The sequence below is a fragment of the Typopeltis vanoorti genome, chromosome 22 (assembly GCF_054136105.1).
Source record: "Typopeltis vanoorti isolate ZY-2024b chromosome 22, IOZ_Tvanoo_1.0, whole genome shotgun sequence".
Classification (NCBI taxonomy): Eukaryota; Metazoa; Arthropoda; class Arachnida; order Uropygi; family Thelyphonidae; genus Typopeltis; species Typopeltis vanoorti.
Window position 1 is genome coordinate 19,278,331 of NC_143570.1, and position 22,944 is coordinate 19,301,274.

General features: G+C 34.1%; 1 protein-coding gene across 1 annotated transcript in view; it reads right to left on the reverse strand.

Moving 5' to 3' along the window:
• The window catches only part of LOC150094192 (exportin-4-like), a 541,216-nt gene that overhangs the window by 341,340 nt on the left and 176,932 nt on the right, over window positions 1-22,944 (reverse strand). Inside the window, exon 6 of the mRNA XM_090412419.1 lies at window positions 14,095-14,254. Coding sequence (XP_090268545.1) covers window positions 14,095-14,254 — 160 coding nt within the window. The remainder of the gene's footprint in view (window positions 1-14,094; window positions 14,255-22,944) is intronic.

Here is a 22,944-nt window from a genome sequence, read left to right on the forward strand (position 1 = left end):
AGAAACCTCAGAGGAATTCCCAGTAAAGAAGGGTGTCAGGCAAGGCTGTGTTCTTTATCTATATTGTTTAACCTCTATACTGAAAATATCTTCCAGCAATTAGAAGAATTTAAAGGAGTCAGCATTGGAGGTAGAAATATAAACAACTTAAGATATGCAGACAATACAGTACTGCTGGCTGAAAATAAAAAAGAACTTCAAAACCTACTAGAAGAGATGCTGAAACTAAGTGAAAAATATGGAGTTAATTTCAACTTCCAAAAAACCAAAAACATGCTGGTAACAAGAGAAAAATGGAAAATATCTGATATAATATTAAGATCAGAGGAAATACCTTAGATCAAGTAGAAAGTTATATATATTTGGGTCAACTAATTACACAGAATGGAAAGTGTGATAAGGAAATATTAAGAAGAATAGAAATTGCTAGATCAACCTTCATTAGCATGAAAAACATTCTGACCTCAAGGGAAATTCACATAAAAACAAGACTTAGGCTGTCCAAATGCTACGTATGGTCAACACTGCTATATGGAGCAGAAACCTGGACAATATCAAAATACTGTGAAAATAAACTAAAATCCTTTAAGATGTGGATCCTCAGAAGAATCCTTAGAGTCCCATGGATTGCCAAAAAAAACTAATTTAGAAATATTAGAGATGATTGGAGAAGATAGGAATCTGTTGAAAACCATTAAGAAAAGGAAAACCACCTACCTTGGTCACATACTAAGGCATGGATCCCTATAAAAAACACTTCTAGAAGGAATGATACAAGGAAAAAGAAGAAGAGGAAGACAAAAGAGCAGTTTGGATGAGAAATATTAAAGACTGGACGTTTTTGTCTTATGAAGAATGTAAAAGAGAAGCACAAAACACACACATGGTGAAAGCTCATGGTAGTCAACCTCCTGGAAGGAGATGGCATCTGACAAGACAAGGTTTAAAGGGATGCATTGGAAATTACTCTAATCAAAGCTATTTTAAAATCAGCTAATAGTGAAATCAGATAGAACAAAAATCTTCAATTAAAATACCTCAGAAAGTATCATTTAATATCTGAATACCGTAAACAAAAGAGGTGATTTTTATTTTCTACAAAACAAATCAATTTCAGCATTAAATCAATAGCTTGAGTGAATCTTGCATTAAGAAAAGTGAAACTTTTTTTAGACACTTTCCACATACCAATGTGAACAAAAACTGTTATTTCTAAGAAGTGCTATGAACACACACAAAATTTCATTAAAATTGAGAAAAAAAGTAAGTGTTACTGATTTGCACACATCAAAATGCTCTTAGTCTCATAGCATAAGCTATGAGACTAAGAGCACTCTATTGCTATGTAATAGAGTGACAAATGTGCTTGGGTAAGTTACATTCACAGTGATATTTTTGAATACTGTGAATCAGAACAGATCAGAAATATCTGGTTTTATGTTAACCTAACCAGGAAAGGTTGTAAAAAACTATAAAGCATTAGTACTGTAAGTGAGCTAAGGGTTAGATAATACAGAATCCTCAGAAATCTGGAAACTAAACACAGATACTTCCATGACTCCAATACACAAAGTGAAGTTTTGTGCCAGGTGATGAAATTAATCTACCACAAAAATATTCACGAACAATGTTCACAGTGGAATGAACTCATAACCTGTTTGTTGAAAGGTAGAAACACCATTCAGCTGGCCAACCAGTTTGGCAAATGGTAATAAAAGTTAGGGAGAGTAACAAAAGGCACTACTGGCATCATGTCATACCCCATAAGAAAGATTTAAATAGGCTGATAGCTTGGATCAGCAATTTATGATACCTGAGAATTTCAGCCCAATCAGACTAAAATGAGTGGGAGAGGAAGATACAATGCATATTTGCTACTGAACAAAAGAATTCATCTTTCAATCATTTATAACCAAATTTAGAACAACTGTACACAAAACAAAAAAAAAGAGACTGAAGGATAGGAAAAAAGTAAAATGTCACAGACAATGCTGTTACAAGTTGTACAATTCAGCTGATTCTGAAATACACAAAATCCAATTGAACAATATTCATGAAATGTTTTACTTATTTAATGTTAAAAATATAAATTAAATCTCAAAACATAAAATCTCTCATACGTAAAAAAAATTGCTGAGAAAGCAGATGGTTGACTGCAAGTTAGAAGTAATTACATGGCTAAAATGCTCTAAACATTGAAAATGCAATGCAGCAGAAACTGAACCATCAAAATTTTACTATTAGACACTGCTGAATTTCAGCCAACATGTTTGTTAGTCCTTGGCTCACTTAAAAAAAAAATATATATATATACAGGGTGTCCCAAAATTCACGCAAGATTTAAATTTAGCGCCATTTGTGCGGTAAAGTGTTGCCAATGAGAAAAAAAGACAGCGTGACAGCTGACAGTCCAGGGTTATTAAAAATGGAGCGGTACACGAAAGAACAACGCATTTTCATTGTTGAGCAATATTTTAAAAATAATGAAGGTTTGGCAGCTACAGTTCGCAATTTTCGTACAAAATATGGTTGGAATAGTGATTTAACTTCATCAACTGTGAAAAGACTAATTAAAAAATTCAAGGAAACTGGATCAATTAGTGATCTTATACACTCTGGCCATCCTTCAACAAGTCGTTCAACAGAAAACATCGAAGCAGTTTGTGAAAGTGTTGCTGAGAGTCCAGGAACATCAATTCGGCACCATGGTCTTAAATTGGGCATTTCGAGAAGCTCTCTACAGCGTATTCTCACGAAAGATTTGCATCTTTATGCTTACAAAGTTCAATCGACTCAAGAATTGAAGCCTACTGACCACACACAGTGAAGAGAGTTCGTTGAATGGATTATGGAACAACAAGTGGATGCTTATTTTTCGAACAAAATCATCTTCAGCGATGAGGCTCATTTTCATCTTGATGTCTTCATTAATCGACAAAATTGTCGCATTTGGGTTCAGAAAATCCACGAGTGATTGTTGAGAAACAAATGCATCCACAACATGTCACTGTTTGGTGCGGAATTTGGGCTGGAGGCATCATCAGTCCATTCTTCTTCGAAAATGCGGCTAGTAAGGCAATAACAGTTAATGGTGCTCGCTATCGTGACATGATAATCCAGTTTTTTGTGCCTAAATTGCAAGATATGGATGTGGATGACATGTGGTTTAAACAAGACGGTGCCACATGCCATACAGCCCGAGAAACAATTCGATTACTGCATGAGTCATTTCCTGGTCGTGTAATTTCCCATTTTGGTGATCAGAATGGGCTGCCCAGATCATGTGACAACGCAGTTTGACTTTTTTCTTTGGGGTTTTTTGAAGTCTAAGGTTTATGCCAACAAGCCCACGACCACCCACGCCTTGAAGGAGGAAATTGAGGCTGTATCAACGAAATTCAGCCACATTTATGCAAAACGGTCATGGAAAATTTATAGAAAAGAGTGCGTATGTGTCAGCAAAACAGTGAAGGCCATTTACCCGATATGCTATTCCATGCATAACCTTATATTGTATACTTTATGAATCAATAAGAAATTACAATTTTTAATTAAAAACCTGTGTTTTCTATCAAAATTACTTCTTGCATGAATTTTGGGGCACCCTGTATGTGTGTGTGTGCGTGTGTGTATATATATATAATAAAAAAATAAAATTAAAAAACATACTTTTTTTAGATATACAGCTTTAGTCCTATAGCTTTGAGAAAAAGATTCAATAAAGGTTCTTGCTTAATATTAATACTCGAATAAACAATATACACAATCTTGACATTATAATTCAACTTCGTCAGCCAAAGAGTGGAGTATGCAAACCATACATCAAATGCTTTAGCAGGCAAGCAAATCCTCTCAAATTCATCACTGTTAAAAAGTACAGTTAGGTTTAATTGTTTCACAGGTTTGCTGCTAATTAATAAGTAAAATAAAAATGAAACCTTCATGAAATAAACCATAGTAAACTATATTTGTAATGCCATTGCATTAATCATTCTGCTACTGACTAAATGACAATAGTCTTCTGTTTAATGCTTTATTCAAAGTGTAAGCAAACAAAGTTTGTATGTGAAGGATTATATAGAATAAAGGCTGTATATAATGGCTGGTGAGTTCACATCAAATGCTTCAGTATCCCTAATTAATTCAACCATGGCATCTTTTCTGAACCTGCTCCCACTGATGAGACCGTAATAAAGGTCTAAACTGGTCTGGTTAGTAACCCTTTCCATAATGAACAATAATGTGTTCAAAAGGAAATGTGCACTGCATGATGGAATATTGAGACAATTCATGTGAAGTCTACAGTATATATATATACAAGTAGCCTAGTCGTGTGAAGATACTTCCTAAGCAAACTCTGTTTGCTTACACTTCGTAAAGGATTAAACAATATAACTTCTAGGCAATATATAATTTACTTTGTAACACCAAGTGAAAATACTTTCTATAAACCATATCATATATAAACCAGATCAAAGACTTATGAATCCTGTATAGTCCTTTATAATATCACGAAGCTAAAGAATAATAACAATCTGCTATTGCTTTCAAGTTTTGTCAGTAAAGGATGACTCTGCTGTCTATAAATGACCAAGTGACAGTTATAATACAATACCTCACTAGAGAAGGAAGGAAAAACTTAAATGCCTATCTCAAATGAGATCTTGTCCCAGAGCACCTTTAATGCTTCAAACTTTTCAATACAATTTCAATTAATTACTTATTTCATTAAAAACTCTTGTATATTTGTTTCCCTAAAAGACAATTTTGATGGTCTGATGGCCTTATACTGTTTTCTCTCTCTGCACAATGCTTGCTCTGAAGTGTGCACATAATACCTACAAGAAAGTTTATCATCATCATCAAATTCCTGTCATGTACTCACAAGGGAGGTACATGATATTATGATAGTACAAGAAAAATATACATCATTACTAACTTCCTATCAACAACTTTCCTCAAAATTAATCTATTATCTGTCAAGATTCCAACATTATTAGATCTTATATTTCTGTTTCTCAGGCACTTTCTACTGTATCAATCCACCTATATCTTGGTCTTCCTCGGTCTTTTTCCTGTTAACCTGGCAGAGAACACTTGATTTGCTAATCTTTCCTCTCCCATTCTGTTTAAGTGACCATACCACCTGAGATTAGCTCTACTAACACATTCCCGGATACCAATAATACCAAGTTCTTTAATAATATCCTCATTTTAATATATTGCCATTGATGCCACTTGTTCATGCCTCTAATCTTTCTCAGAACTCTCATATGTGTGGTCTCTAGTCAGTAATCAAGTGTTTTATTTCTAATCCAGTTCTGAGATCCATAAGCTAAAATTGGTTTGAACTGGTCTTGTACACAGCTAATTTAGTGTTTGACTAATTTCTCTCTTATTCTATATAAATTTATTCAGTTCACTTCCTACCACATACCAGCTTTGTTGATTCTGATGTCTCTTGCCATATTTAATTTACCACCTTCACTAAAATTTGAGCCCAAGCAGCTGAAATGTTTTACTGTAGGTTCTTCATTCACAATGGAGTTCATATTTCCAATGTTCCTGCCTATTTTCATTGCTTGGTGTTGTTATTGCTGATTTTCATATAAAATTTATTACAAAATGTATTCAATTTAGTCGGGGAATTTTGTAGACTTGTAGTGGATTTATTTACAAGTATAGCATCATCTGCATGAAGTAAGTTGAGATCAACATCTCAAATTTTGATATCAGATTTAATACCGCTTTCCTTCATAATGTAATCCATATAGACAATGAATAAGAGAAAGGATAATGTGCATCCTTGTCTGACACCAGATTTAACATCAAACCATCTTCCTATACTGCCTTCAATTCCAACTGCTGAATAGAACTCAAATAAAGACTAAGTACAGCTTGATATAATGCCCCATTGTCACCATATAACTGTAGCGTTTTTTAATAGCTTTTCTCCTGGCAACTTGTCACATGCCTTTTGCAGGTCTACAAAACATAAATACAGATCTTTGTCATATTCCCACAATTTCTCAGCTATTTGTCGTAACTTGAAAATCTTATCCTGACAACATTTTTTTGGCCTGAATCCAGATTATTCTTCAGCAAGCTTCAATTCCACAATCCTGCTCAACCATTCCTCAAGTATACTTGCATAAATCTTACTAGGAACACTCAGTAGGGAAATATGTCTGTAATTCTCACATTCAGTTTTATTGCCCTTTTTGTATATGGGTACTATGAAAGCTATACTCAAATCAACTGGAATTCGTCCCTCTGTCCACAGCTTCTGAACTATGCAGTGCAGTCACTGTAAGACTTTTACACCTCCATTCTTGAGCATTTCTGGTCAAAAATCATCTACTCCTGCTGCCTTTCTACATTTCAGGCCTTTGACAGAGTTTTCTACTTCAAGTATGGATATGTTTTCCTGACATCCCTGTTGAGTGTTTGTTACCACTGAGCTATCACTGCCTGTTTCATTTAGCAATTTTTCGAAGTAATTACTTCATACTTCAAGAATATCTTTTTCTCCAGTTTTCATGTCACCTTTATCATTTCTAATTTCTTTTACACTACTCTTTCCTCCATTTCTGAACTTTTTCAACAAGCTCCAGAATATCTTGCCACCTTCCTGATATTTATTTTCTAAGTTCTTACCAAAGTCTTCCCATGACTTCTGTTTAGCGTTCTTACATTTCTCTTTGCATTCTCTAAGAGCAAGCTGACTTATTCATCAGGAACTTTTGATATGCTTTCTTCTTTTCTTTCACTGCCTCTTTAACTTTCTGTGTCCACCATGGAGTTCTGATCCATGGAGTTCTGATTTTTCTATCCTTGCAGACAACCTCACCACATGCTTCTCTGGCTGAATCAGTCAGTGTTTTCTTCAGGGCTTGCCACTATATCTTCAAGGTTTGGTTAATGTTCTCAAACGTTTTCATTTTTTCTTGAATAATGTTTGTATATTTTAGTCTCATTTCACATCTGAGAGCTACTGAACTTTTATTAACTTTAAAACTTCCTTACATGTTATTTTCAATATGAAATCCAATATTATCCTGCTCAATACTAAATGGTGATCACTTCCAATTTCGAATCCTATGTATACTCTGGTGTCCTGCACCAGTGAGAAAACATCACTATCAACAATAACATTGTCAATGAGACTTTTCTTATTACTTGCGTCTTCCTTGCATGTGAATTTGTGCACATTTTTCTCCAAATTTTCCCAAAATATTTCTGTATGTATGACAATCATTTCTTACTCTCTGATATTTAGATCACCAACAAGAACCAACACCCTAACTCAACATCACCAGAGTTCAAGATCGGTACTATCAACATAAGCAGCTTGAATGTCAAAGAAATGGAGCTAGGTGAGGAACTGAATAAGTACCAGATCGACATAATAATAGGGGTGACTGAAACAAAAAAGACAAAAAACTAGTGAGACCTTTCTGAGCAATAAATACAAAAATGTTATATTCAGACAATGACAATCAAGGAAAAGAAGGTATAGCTATAGTATTCAACACAAAATACAGCGCAAATCATCTTGAATGGCAGGCAGTCTGAAGTTAGGGTTACCATACGTCAGCATTTATGAAAATGAACATTTCGTACCATTGAAAGCAAAGGACATGTTGAAGAAAATGGAAATTGATGGCTTCAAATCTGGGGCAAAAAAGTTTTGGTGTAATGTGGAAACACTACGTAGGGTGTTTCAACTATCTGAACATGTAAATGCAACAGTTTAATGAATTTTCCTGTTTTAAGTGGCTAGGTCTTAAAGAATTCTCCCGTATAGAAGAATGTATACACTTTCTTTTAGGCTTGCACGGTGATCCGAATGCATTTTTGAAAATTATGGAGACAACTACCATGTTTGAATAAAAACTTTAGTTTAATATAACTAAAATCTACAATTCGACGTTTCGACCTTTATGTCAAGGTCATCTTCTGGAGCGTACAAATATACACAAGAAACAAGCTATACTACAATCAAACTAGTTCGTTAAAGACATTGACCAACCGTTACCACAATTGTTGGCCTGACCACTGGTGGAAAAAAAAAAAAAAATTTTTTTTTAATAAAAAATTATACATCAACACTAGAGTCTTATTATTTGTGTTGTCTACTATATACATATATTAACATCATTCCAGCCAGTTGGAGTGGGATGGTTTCTAATACTAGCGGATTGGCTAGAGTTCTGACTTATGTTGAATCTTTCATATTAGGAAGGCTGAATGTGTGCCATCCAGATCCTTGGAATTTTCATGCCATCTTTGTTATTGATATTTGGGTGGTTTATCAGGATTCCTTAAATTTGCTTTCGTACCAGGTTTTTGTGTGGTGTAAGGAGCAGGTGCTTTTCCAGTTGATTTGGTGTAAGGTGTTAAGTGCGTGGTCTGAGAGGCCTGCTTCACCATAATGGTTATATTTAATGTGTCTAATGTGTTCTTTCGTGCGTATAGGGATTGTCCGTCCTGTTTCACCAATGTACGGTAAGTTACAGGTGCAGCGGATGCAATAGACTCCAGGATGTGCTAATGGGAGGAGAGGATCCTTAGAGAAACTGAATATGGTTTTAAGTTTAGTGGGTGGTTTAAAGGTGGCATTGAGGTTATAATGTTGTAGGATTCTGTTGATTTTTTCTGATAACCCTTTAATGTATGGGATGGCTATGGTTTTACTGTAATCTAGATTCGATTTCGTTGTAGTTTTATAGAGTATTTTATTCACAGTATTTTTGTTATAGCCATTATTTATGAATGTGTCACTAATGATTTTTAGTTCTTGTTTCAGGGCCTGCTCGTTAGAACAAATAGTTGTGGCTCTGTTTTTAAGGGTGTTTATGACTCCATTTTTTTGTGATGGATGGTGGTATGAATTCGCATGTATGTATTGGCCAGTGTGTGTCGGTTTACGGTAGACCGTGAAGGATAGACTGCCTGAAGGAAGACGTGTAACTAGTGTGTCTAGGAAGGGGAGCGAATTTTGGTTTTCGATTTCGATGGTAAATTGTATGCGTTCGTGTTGTTTGTTTAGGTGGCTAAGTAATTTAGCGTTTGTCGCCTGTGCGGCCAGATCGCGAACACGTCGTCAACGTATCTGAGCCAGACTGTCGGTCGTAGCGTGGCAGAATCAAGAGCCCTTTGCTCAAAGGTTTCCATGTAGAAGTTAGCGATTGGGGGGGGGGGGATAGTGGTGAGCCCATGGCTGTACCTTCTTTTTGTAGGTAGAATTTGTTTTGCCACACGAAGAAACCGGACTTTAGTACGTGGGCAAAGAGGGCCGTTATGTCGGGCGGAAATTTGTTCTGTAGTAGGAGAATTGTGTCATTGATGGGGACATTAGTGAAAAGGGCAGCAACGTCAAAACTGACTAATAAGTCGTCTTTGTCGAGTGTTATGTTTTTTGATTTTGTTTATAAAGTGTTGTGTGTTTTTTTTACGTAGGAGGGGGAATGACCTACCAACTCCTTGAGTGTTGCCGCTAATTTCTTGGCTAGGTGGTAATTGGGACTGTCTATTCCTTCCACGATTGGTCGAAGGGGCACATTTTGTTTGTGTATTTTCGAAACCCCATATAATCTGGGGGGGGGGGGCGTAGTGGGGTTTGAGTTTTTTAACCGTGTTTGGTGGCCAAGAAGTGACGGACTTTAGTAGTTTTTCTGTTTTATCCTTTATCCTTTTTGTTGGGTTATAATTTACCATTTTATGTGTGTTGTTATCGGCTACTAGTTGGTTCATTTGAAGTATGTATGTTGACCTGTCAAGGACAACAGTGGCACTACCTTTATCCGCTTTCGTTATTATGTTTTGTTTGGCTTTTAATGATTTGATTGCTGCTAATTCTGTTTTAGTCAGGTTATTCTGTATGGTTTTCTTGGTATTTAGGACATTACTGGTTTCTAGTCGTATTTTATCTGCTATATTGTTAGGTAGGGATCTGATGCCTCTTTCAATGTGGTAGATAAAATCAATTTGTTTACCTTTTTAGGTGCTATTGCGTAGTTCAGTCCTTTATTCAGTAGTGTAAGTTTGCCGTTGTTCAAGGTGTGGCTTGATAGGTTAATCACATGGTTCTTGCTTGTTGGTGGTTGGTCGCTCCTTGTCTCCCTTGTTTGTTGTTCATTGTTGTTTATTGGGAAGGATTGGATGGATTCCTGTGATTAGCCACCATATTTTGCCGTTGTTTCAAACTGTGGAATTTTTTTTCTCGAGTTTTTCTTTATTCTTTTCCAGGGTATGTTTGGCCGAATTGTCAGTAATTCTTTCAAGTGTTTGTAGAATGTCTGGATTAACATAGTTCGATAGTTCTAATAATTTAGAAACCAGATTTTGTGTTGTAGCTAGGTTTTGGCGGGCTGTTTGAATCTGTTCTCTTAGCATTGCTTTTTCTGTGTGGTCATAGATATGGAGTGCCTTAGCGGACGTAAATTTATTTTTTAGCCTGATGCAGATCGGAATAAGGTTATTGTCTCTGCATCTTTTTAAAAAGGCCAGCCGATTGATCAAGAGAGAAATACGAATCTTTAGCTTACCATAGCAATTGCAGCGCTTATGGGTATCATTTCCATGGATGATCTGAATCCTTTCTTTTAGGCTTGCACGGTGATCCGAATGCATTTTTGAAAATTATGGAGACAACTACCATGTTTGAATAAAAACTTTAGTTTAATATAACTAAAATCTACAATTCGACGTTTCGACCTTTATGTCAAGGTCATCTTCTGGAGCATACAAATATACACAAGATACACAAGAAACAAGCTATACTACAATCAAAATGGTTCGTTAAAGACACTGACCAACCGTTACCACAATTGTTGGCCTGACCTCTGGTGAAAAAAAAAAATTTTTTTTAAATTTTAAAATAAAAAATTATACATCGACGCTAGAGTCCTATTATTTGTGTTGTCTACTATACACATATATTAACATCATTCCAGCCAGTTTTTTTTTTTTTTTTTTTTTTTTCCACCAGAGGTCAGGCCAACAATTGTAGTAATGTTGTACTAAGTTGTACTAAGTAAAGTTCTACTAAGGTAGAAGTGGAAGAATTTTTTGAGGCCTTAGAGAGAAAGCAATTGACACAATGAAAAAGGAAAAGTTGGTCCTTATTCAGGTTCTAAATAGCAGAATAGGAAATGATTGTCAGACATATTTTTGGAAAATTTGAAGAAAAGAGCAAAGCTAATAATAATGGTAAATACCTGTTGGAATTCTACTTAAAACATGGACTGGTTATTACAAGCACAATGTTCCAATATAAAAATGTACACAAAATTCACATAGAGAGAAGAGGCAAGGAATAAGAAAAGTCTCATTGACAATGTTATTGTTGATAGTGTGTTGTTTTCTGCCTGGTGCAAGACACCAGAGTGTATAGAGGATTTGAAATGGAAGTGATCACCATTTAGTCTTGAGCAGAATAAAACTGAAATTCATACTGAAAAGAAGAACATGTAAGACAGTTTTAAAGTGAATAAAAGATGAGCAGCTCTCAGATGTGCACTGTAGACTGAAATATACAAACATTATTCAAGAAAAAATGAAAGAGTTTGAGAACAGGAATCAAACCTTGGAGATTCATTGACAAGCTCTGAAGAAAACATTGATTCAGACAGAGAGGCATGTGGTGCAGTTGTCTGCAAGGATAGAAAAATCAGAACTCCATGGTGGACACAGGAAGCTAAAGAGGAAGTGAAGGAAAAGAAGAAAGCATATCAAAAGTGCCTAGCAAATAAGTCAGCTTGTGGTCAATACAGAGACAAATGTAAGAAAGCTAAACACTGTAAAACTACCTAAACAAGTCATGGGAAGATTTTGGTAAGAACACAGAAAATAAATATCACGAAAGTGGCAAGATATTCTAGATGTTGTTGAAGCAGCTTCGAAATGGAGGAAAGAGTGCTGTAAAAGGAATTAGAGATGATAAAGGTGAAATGAAAACTGGAGAAAAAGATATCCTTGATGTGTGGAGTAACTACTTCGAAAAATCACTAAATGAAACATGCAGTGATAGCACAGTGGTTAAAAAGCACTCAACAGGGATGCAGTCACGAAAACATATCTATACTTGAAGTAGAAAAAAAAAGCATCAAAGGCCTGAAATGTAGAAAGGCAGCAGGAGTAGATGATATTCGACCAGAAATGTCAAGTAACAGGGGTATGTAAAAGTCATACAGTGGCTGCACTGCATAGTTCAGAAGGCCTGGACAGAGGGAAGAATTCCAGATGATTGGAGCAGAGCTCTTTTGTATATGGGTACTATACAAATTATCTTTTGTATAGTATCCATATACAAAAAGGGCAATAAAACTTAACGTGAGAATTACAGAGGTATTTCTCTACTGAGTGTTTCTGGTAAGATTTACGCAAGTATACTTGCGTAAATCTGCGTAAATAATGACTGTATATCTATATCAAAAATTTGGGAAAGTTTAATCAGGATAACACATGAATTAATTTTTTTTTATGTAAATTTCCTATATTAGTCTAATGTTATTTAAGATTATTATATGAATTTCTGAATTAATATCTTTAATTATGACTTTAAAAATGTTTACTCTTCTAATACTTAGCGATATGACATCACGCGGCTCGTTCTATGTGTGAATGATCAATTGTTCGTATTCCACCTTGTTTTTTAAAACTATTCCTATGTAGCCACTGAAGATGGTCTGTAATATTCAGATCGAAATATTTTGCAAATTAAACATTATTCTTGTGCAAACGTGTATATATTTCTAATCATTATGTCACGAGTATCATTAAAGAATCAAATTCGAGAAGATTAGCTTCGTATTTAGTGTTGAATACTATAGCTACTCCTTTTTCCCTGATTGTTATTGCCTGAATATAACATTTTGTATTTATTGCTTAGAAAGATTCCACCAGTTTTTGTCTTTTTTTGTTACAGTCACCCCTATTATGTCGATGTGCCAATTCCTCAGTAGTTCCATTTCTTTGCCATTCAGGCTTCTTATGTTGATAGTACCAATCTTGAACTCTGGTGATGTAGAGTAGCAATGTGTTTCAGGATTTGTTCCAGTAGCTGACTTTTCGCTGTTTGCTCTGGTCTGTGGTGAAAATAATGGGGGGCCTTGTTTAACCGGACAATGCCATAGCCAGCATGAAATTCTGTCATGTTGTACCATCATTTTACATTGTCATTTAAGCGAATAAGAATATAATTGGTTGGCTAAATTCCAAATTGCCAGCCCATCCTTGTTTGTACAGTATCCAGGTAGATGCTTAACATGGTGCACCATGAGAAGGTGATGATCAGACATTTGGTCAGAAGCCCTGGTCAGTTCTCTGCATTCCTTTAAACATTATGTGGAGGTCTCCTCTCAGTTTACCATCGTGTATTATTTTTGTACATGTGAAGGCGAAAATTATATTTTTGCCTTCACGTGTCAGGATAAACCATGCATAAATATTGACTTTGTTTCAGTAAAAACTGAAATCTGAAATGCGAGACATGATTAAAGACTAATTATATAGAATATTTTAAAATCCTAGCAATTGGGTTTATTTAAATGCTAAAGGAAATTCTACAATAAAAGCTTGAGCTTTTACACTGTTTCAGGTGTTGGTGAATATAGTACTTGTGTATATATATATTTGTGTGCTTGTGTACATTAATCACAAATAAACTGCATCAATCTCTTTATCAACGTATCTCAGTGAAAAAAACAGCTTAGTATTATTCCATGATGCTATTTATTGATCTTATGGCATTATCTTACTGGTTAGATTAGATTTTACTACAGCAAACAGAACTATAGTAAAGTTACCAACGGACTACCAGTGTCCCAGCAAAAACCCCGTTGCATCAATGTTATGCTGAATGAAACTCATTATAATAAACTTGCCACTAAAGCTATTCTTTTCATTGCTTTCAGATCACTATAGTAATAGTTGACTATGTGCACTGAGTTTGAAACCTAATTTTTATCTGGAAATGTTTAAAAATAACGAGCAATGATAAAATGATATGATCATAATGGTCACTATCTTACTCTATAAATAAAGAGAAATTTTTGACAGAAATATTGAACATGCAATTGTCAAGGATACATAGTAAAGCAAACTGAAAGTTCCAAGTCAAAACTTGTTCTGCAATAATTAAAAATTTTTTTAGTAATCTAGCAGCTTCTGCTGGAATAGGAGTTCCAATCCTATTGAGTTCACCAAGTCCTTGCAAACAATACTGAAATATCTTCTTCAGATCGGTGGTCTATAAAAAATATATATTTTTTTTATAATCAAGACAAGTCTTATATACTCAAAGAGCTATCATAAATAGCTCATAAATAAAAATAATTAAAAGCATTTTTAAATTATGAAGAGTAAATTTTCACAACAGAATATAAAAGGACATGCATTCTTGCTTTTTTCTTCTTTTTTTTTTTTTTTTTTTTTTTTTGTACTACTCTGAAAGGAATAAACTTGTATTTTGAAAGGAATAATGACATGTTTTGTTAGACATCTGAAACTGAGAAGTAATGAATAAGTTTGAAGTTTGATTTTTATGAATACATGAGATCTAAACCAAACAAGAATGAATTTCAAAAAGATTGTAGTTTTGTTTTTAATTCAAACCTAATTTTACATAAGATCATAAATTACATCATCAAATTCCTGCCATGTACCAAAATAAAAAATGATGGTACGACATGACAAATTTCATAAATTACATTCCCATATAAATTAATTTTCCTAAAGAAATTGTCTGAGTTATCTTGAGTATAAAAATAACTTCCATTGAGTACAAAAATAAATTAAAATCCAATTTTTATTTTATTTCATTTTTTTTTTAAATTTTAGAAGTGATAATTCCTTCATGACAAATTAAGAAAGACTTTTTCTTTTGAAGCTTTTATTTGTTACACATTTAACACACATTCGTCACTGGGTTGGTTTTCTTTTTTTGTGGAAGGAATATCACCTGAAAAATAATGAACAGTAAGCCTAAATGGAGTTTGAACTGGTTCCAAGATGACCACAAGTATTCCCAAATAATTTGCATTTTCCTACAAAGGTCTATCTGAAATTGGGTTTCTTTCATTGGCATGATTTTCCACACAGAATGTTCAAATTCCATAAGCTGCACCCAAAAGATAGAAAAATATTTTCGTGGGATTATTATTATAATCAGCTACAATGTGGGAGATGACAACAGCTTTGTTTTTATACTGACATTTCTTTCTTTGAGATGAATGAACTCTTGAAAGTAGTCACATCACACCTATTTTTCCATTTCCATGTCAATTCACAAGGAAATAATTATAACTACCAACTCTACCGATATAAAAAATACAAGTACTGAACAGAAATGTTAAGCATGGTTTATGGTGGTGATGCCACAAAAAAGTCTAGAGCATTTGGGGGGCATGAGGGAGAGAGAGAGAGAGACAACAAAAGAACTGGGTAACCATAAATTAACTGGCCTTTAGAAATGTGGAAAGTGTTCAGCGATTTGGTCCAACATACAATGAAATAAACGGTTAACATTAGAAAAATTAAATTTTGACAAAGAAACAGTGAGGAAAATTTTCACAGATGATTTAGGAATGACAAAAATTTCAGCAATGATGGTTCTGTGAATTTTAAGTGAAGATCAAAAGCAGCAACAACTTGATGTTTGTTAAAATGTTTCTCAACTGTCTGTTTTTGATAAGTAATATTAGCCAAAAAATGCCAAAGCATACAATGAAAAACATCTTCACCATGAATGTCAATCAATGTCATGATCAGAGTATTAAGACAATGCTTGTTTGTTTTGTTTGTCAATCATAAGGGCATAGTTCACTTTGAGTTCATTAAACAAGGACAAACAATGAACTGAACTAACACTGTTATTTAGAAGTGCCAGCAAGGTGATCTGAAGCTATTCATAAGAAGAGACCTAAAATTTGTCCAAACAACTGATCATCCACAAAACAATGTTATTGCAGTTGATACAGGAGCTGTCTGGTTAAAAATCAAACACAAAATTTGGACTATCCTCCCTATTCATGACTTAGCCCTATGCGAATTTTGACTGTTCCCCAAACTGAAGAATGCCTTGAAAGGATGCAATTTCCTGACATTTCTGAATCCAGTATCATGTGGTGATAATAACAATAAAAAGCATTCCAGAAAATAAGTTCCAGAAATGTTTTCAACAATGGCAGCATCTTAAGAATTATATTGCTACAAATGGGGTTTCAAAGATGACTACTTTTATTTGTTAGTGATATAGCTTTTATTTGTATAGTAACAGTTTTTTTATAGCAATTTCTATCGCTATGACAAGTCGGGTCTAGGACCATGCTTTGGATACCCCTGCACACAGGATCAATTGGAAAAAAACAAAAGTGCTCCAGAGAAGCTTTTATAAGTCATAGAGATTGTTCTTGGAATCAACAAAAGCCTTGAAACATACTCCAAACTTCAACTAGTACAGCTGTATAAATTTACCAAAGATTTGGGAGACAGTCACCTTAAGACCTAATTAATACCTGCTTTCTCTATGGTTTTTTTTTTCCCCCCCTCTCTCTCTCTCTTTCAATATAGATGGTGCCTAATTAGGACTTTAGTCTTTGTGTTGTATGTTACTATTGTTCAAACTACTTCCATGTTATAATGGGTTGTTGTTGTCTCAGGTACTGTGACAAACTGTTTTTGTGCTCTGAAGATAGTGGATAGAATACCAGTAAAATATCAGCAATAATTAATAAATAGTGATTTTCTTATCAGTCTGTGTTCTCATCTATAGTTAAAATTAATCAAGACTTCCTATAATACCAGTTTTACTAATTCTGTTGTCTATTTTCATATTTAATTTGCCATCTTCACTTAAAATTGTATATAAATAGCTGAAATGTCTTACTTGTTATATAGGCTCCATTAAGAATGCAGTTGATTTTTTCAATTTTCAGCTTATTTTCATTACCTGTCTTTTTATTGTTGATTTAGTACCAAATTTATTTCAGCAGTTATTCACTTTAGTCAGAGAATCATGCTTCCTTGTATAGGTCCCATGATTAACAAGGTTAATTAATCCCTCGTGTTCATCAAATATAATAATCAATTATATTTGATTATTTGAATATAAATAATTAATCCAAAATCGCATTAATCAAATATAATAATCAATGGTAAAAATTACTATTCATCCATGATCGATTACTATATTAATAATTCGTTTTATATGGTACTCTTTTAGGAAAAATAAAAAATGAATGCAAAGTAAATGTTTCAGTTTTAGTTTTTTTCCTATCAGCATAATTTCTACGATAACAAGCAAAATGACTCTCAAGACTTCACAAACAAGCATTCTTCAATTAGCATCTGGATCCATATCCATTACTTGTTGCTTAAGTGATTCTAAACTGCAAAATATTCCATCCAGTTCTTTCAACTGGATGGAAAATTTCTCCTTTAGAACCTCACGTTCACATTCCATTTGTTCGTTGTCCACATATGCGCGTTGTTCTTCAATTTCAAGAAGATCGTTGTCATTGAAATCTTTTGAATTTGAATCCAATAATTCTTTAACATCTTCTGCATCAACACCATCAAAACCAAGGTCTTCACCAATTGCAATGATTTCTGTGAACCACATTGTTCACAGGATTTTGAAAACCACCTAATTCATTAGCACATTCCTGCAAAAGGTTTTTCCAAACAGCTCTCATGCAGCTAGAAGACACTTGCTCCCGAGTCATGAATGTTTTAAATTGCGTGTTTAATGTTAACATTTTCCTAAAATTCTTGGAGCGTAATTACATTTTCTCCTGTTGTTGTTTTTAATGAATTTAAGAATATATTTTTAAGAAAATAGGCTTTGAAAGTTGCAATAATGCCCATGTCATGGGTTGCAGCAATGATGTCGTATTTGGTGGAAAAAATAAAACTTTCACATTCTCACACAGATCATTAAGAGAATTTGGATAACCAGGTGCACTGTCTAAAAGCAAAAGAGCTTGAAAGCTAAGTTATTTCTCTTACAATAAGCTTCAACTGCCAGGCAAAAATAAGACTTAAACCAATCTTCGAATAGGCGTTGGATAACCCAAGCCTTCTGATTCGCCCACCAAATTACAGGCAAAGAGTTCTTGTTACATCCTTTTAAAGCCCTTCTGAGTTCGAGAGACAAGAAGGGCTTCAATTTAAAATCTCCATTAGCATTCCCTCCAAGCATAATAGTTAAGTGATCTTTTGATACTTTATAGCCAGAGTGCACTGATTCTTTTTTCGATATAAAAATTCTAGATGGCATTTTTTTCCCAAAAAGCCAGTTTCATCTACATTGAAAATTTGGCGGTAATCATAATAATTTTCTTCGATAATTTTCTGCAGCTCAGCAGGAAATGTAGATTCAGCATCTTCACCTGTTATGTTCACATTAATAATGGGCTGTAAAATTTATGAAGAACGTAATTTGTAAATAAAGCAGAACAATTGAAGCATGTAATACACCCACTCTGAATGCTTAATGAGAGGAATGATCTCATCGTGTTCACAACTTGCTTTCTCTTGGCCAGGAAACACTCCTCGAGGCTTGCATGTTTCTGCATGGTAAATTTAAAGGCGAGTTAATCTTGTCAAGTATATAAAGGGATTGTCGCACTTAATTTTGCTGCGTTAATCAAATCCCGTGTTAAGCAAGGGATACCTGTACTGGATTCATTCAGCAGTATAACTTTATCTTTATAAAGTAAAGAGCTGAAATTAACATCTCCAATTTTGGCATCAGGTTAAACATCGTTTTTCTTCATTATGTGTCCATAGAGATGATAAATATCAGTGGAGATAATGTGCACCCATGGCTCACACCTGATTTAACATTAAACCATCTTCCTATAATCTAGTTATGAGCAATTAAAATTTGCTTCCAGATGAGGTTATACTCCTAAATAAATCCAGTACAATCAGCAGGATTCCCTGACTAGATTGAATAATTGTTGTAATAAATCTGATATGAAAATCAGCAATAAAAAGACAGACAATGAAATGCAAATTTAGACCATAGCTGTTTAAAACTGTAGCAATTTGAACAGCTTTCCTCTTGGCACCTTGTCATATTCCTTTTCCAGATCTACAAAACTTAAATACAAATCCCTGATATATTTCCATTTCTCAATTATATGTTCTTAAAGGCTCTTTTTTTCTTAGTTTTTTCTTAGCCTTTTCTCAAGTATACTTCCTATTAAATCATAGCAGGAACATTCGGTAGGTAAATTCCCTTGTAATGCTCACATTCAGTTTTATTTCCCTTTTTACAGATAGATATGATGAGAACGTTACTTTAACTATCTGGAATTCGACCCCCCTAACGAGGCCTTTTGAATTATGCAGTGTAACAAACTGCAGAACTTTTATACCTCCATATTTGAGCATTTCTGGATGAATATCATCTACTCCTCTCATATGTTTTTTATAACAGTACTGTCACTGCCAGTTTTATTTAGGAATCTTTCAAAGTAATTACTCCAAACATATAGAATATCTTTATCTTCAGTTTTCATATCTCTTTTATCATCTCTGATTCACCTCTAAAAGCTACTCGATTTGATTCACACACTTTCTTGCATGCTTTTCTTTTCATACAACATTCAGTTTTATCTTGCTCAAAATTAAATCACAATTACTTCCTATTTTAAATCCTCTGTGTTGTGTTCTGAACTAGAGTGAAGATATCACTATCAGCAATAATACAGTCAACGAGACTTATTTCTTGCATCTTCTCTCTCTCTCTCTGTATATATATTAAAGGTGTATATATTATTTCTCTCTGTGAAATAATATATACACCTTTAGAACAAGTTAATAGTTACTAATCCATGTCCTGAACAGAAATTCAACAGGTACTTAGCATTATTATTAGTTTTGCTCTTTTCTTCAAATCTTCCAAAACATTTCTATATGTATAGTAATCATTTCCTATTCTGCTGTTTAGGTCTCCACAGAGAGGACTAACTTTTCCTTTTTCTTCATTTCAGCTGCCATCTAGAATGCCTCAAAAAATTCCTCCACTGCTTCCTTAGTAGAACTCCCTGTGGGACCATATGCACAAATAAGTTTCACTGTCCTATTTTCCATTCTGATATTTATGCACATCACTCTACTTCAGTGTTTCCCAAACTTTCAGCATGGTATAGTACCTGCATACCCATTTTAAAATGTTAGTAACATCAATGTACTTTCCCTCTCAGGCAAAGACAATTTGGGAGAAGTTATATTTCTTTCAAACCTGAATAATTCTAAAAGTATTTATTTTTTAACATCTGCTTTATAATAAATTACAATCATGCAAAACAATTTTTTCAATTATTAAGTAATTTTTCGTTATATGAATATATATATATAGTAGTAAAAAAAAATTATGAAATTTCAATTTTCAACAATAAGAAAGGTTTACTGAGACAAATGAAATTTAGCAGAGGTCCAACCATGTAATTCAAACTATTGGAATTTAAACTTCTGATTCAAACAGTTTGAACAATGAAGCTGAAACACTATTGTAAAATCAACCTAATGCAGTTAGTTAATATATACAAGAGACAAATTTTGTTTAAAGCATCCTTAGGATTTTTTAATTAAATTAAAACAAGTGCCTTTTGTGCTCTAAAGACCTTTTACATATCCCCAGAGATATATTGCCATCTGGTAAACAATGCTCTACTACATATTGCCTGCCATTCAAGATTATCCTGATATTTAGTATAGCTACTCCTTTATTCTGATTGTTACCACCTGAATATCTGTTTATTAAAAAACCTCAACTGTTTTTGTCTTCTTTGTTTTGTTAACTACTAATTAATTGATCTGATACTTATCCAATTCTTCTGCTAATTCTATTTCTTTCCCATTGAGCTTCTTATGTTAATGGTGCCATTCTTGACCTCTGCTGAATTTGAGCATGGATTTGTTCCAGGAGATGACTTTTTCACTGTTCAGCCTAGTTCCATGACAAAAACGATAGGGAGAATGTTCATCCATGTGATCTCAGTCAGCATCATGTTAAACTGGTTGAAGCCAATAAGAATACAATTTGGTTTGTAAAATACCAAATTGTCAGTCCATCCTCGTTCATTAGTATCCAGGTAGATAAAGACTAATGGAATGCACCATAAGGTGAGGGTTGGACATGAGGTGAGAAGCCCTGGTTTGTTCTCTGCATTCCTTAAAAGGCTACATTCAGGTTGCCTCCCAGTTATCCAAGCTTTGACCCTTAAGACCGTTGTATTACAATTCCTTAAATTTCCTTAAAGAAATAAAAATTTCCTTTAATGACTACTTATTCCAATATATCATGTATTCATTTCTTGCCAGTGTGATGAAGGAATATATTATCCCCAGTCACACAGCTAACTTCCACACTTAAAAAAAGTAGAGAAAATTTTTCTAACTGAAATTAAAGAAATAACAGAATTACATAAATGTTAAACATGTTTGCATAGAACACTGCTAAACATTAATAAACTATTAATTTATAGTTTTTTGTGTGTGTGTGATAGACTGAGTTATTTAGATTTAAGAAAAGCTTGTGCAATTGCTTTAAAGCAAATACTGTCGATATGATGTCATTGCATAAAACAATGGCAGTCAAGACATCTTTGTTGGAACAAGTTATAAGTATGTTATTTTCTTCTTGAAGTCCTCTGCATTCTGACTTTCCACCACTGCACTTTTAACAGTATCACCAACATTAGAATTTTCTGGGCTTCTGTCAATATTGTTTACACCACTATCATGTGTTTTACTCTTAAGAGACTTACTACACATTTGCTCAACAGTTTTGCTTTCTTTCCACATCTCACACATACTGCACAGATCTTGCATATTCGTATGCAAGATTTTGTTATTTGCATGCCATCTAACAGCTGCATAAGACTGAAGCAAAAGCTGAGTAAAAAGAAAATACTTTGAATCCAATACTGGAAGAAGGTGATGACCAGACCCTGAAACAGTATTAAAAAACAGGCTACGAGAGTAACAGCTTGTGAGAAAGGAAAAATCATGGTATGAAAAGCAGCCAATCTTACAGATTTGCGAAATCTTTTTTTTTTCACTATGTGGCAAATAATAGGAAAAATTATTATGGAAGAATAACCTTTGTGAATGTGAAAGGCAGGAGCAAACAACTGTTTGTGAAAGTGGAAAGATAAACAACTGAGGATAAGCAGTTGTTTATCCTCAGTAAACAACTCAGGATATTTAGAAATATCCTAAGTTGTTTAATGATTACATCTCAGGCAAATCCATTAACTCTTTGAATGCTGAGGTGGAATAAGATGATATGAAAGATTGGCCAAATCATTGGTATTTAAGCTACTGCAAAAGTTTGGATTCAAACACAGCAGCAAGACTGACTGCTACTGTCTTGACTGAAAGAATGTGCAAAAAAAACCTGCAGTGACCCTGACCTGGTTATGCAACTTAATCCTCAACATAAACAGAGTTCCAATGAACAGAAGGACAGCAAGATAATTCCATTAACCCTTTAACTGCTACAATCGAGTTAACTCAATTTGAATTTTCAATGTGTAACATTCGTTTAATTTAGTTTGTGAAAGCATTTGAATTGAGCGGGCTTATAGTGCCACTTTTAGGATTAGAAGGAACTAATTTTCAAGCATCTGTCTGCTTTGTGGCACTATTTTCGTAAAAATTGTGAGACCATGCACAATGTTATCAGAGCCATCCTTGACAATAGGAACCAGGCGATCACGTGATGCGGTGATTCCAGGATTAGTAAAAATGGCTTCGACAAGCAGACGACAACATTCTCTTACTGAGGCAGAATTAGCAGAAGTATTAGAAACTTTATCAGATTTGAGTGACAGTGACAATGATATTTATTTTTTAGAAAATAGTGAAAATAGTGATGGTGAAAGTTCAAATAACAAACCACCAGCACCGGTGCATCCGCGAAAA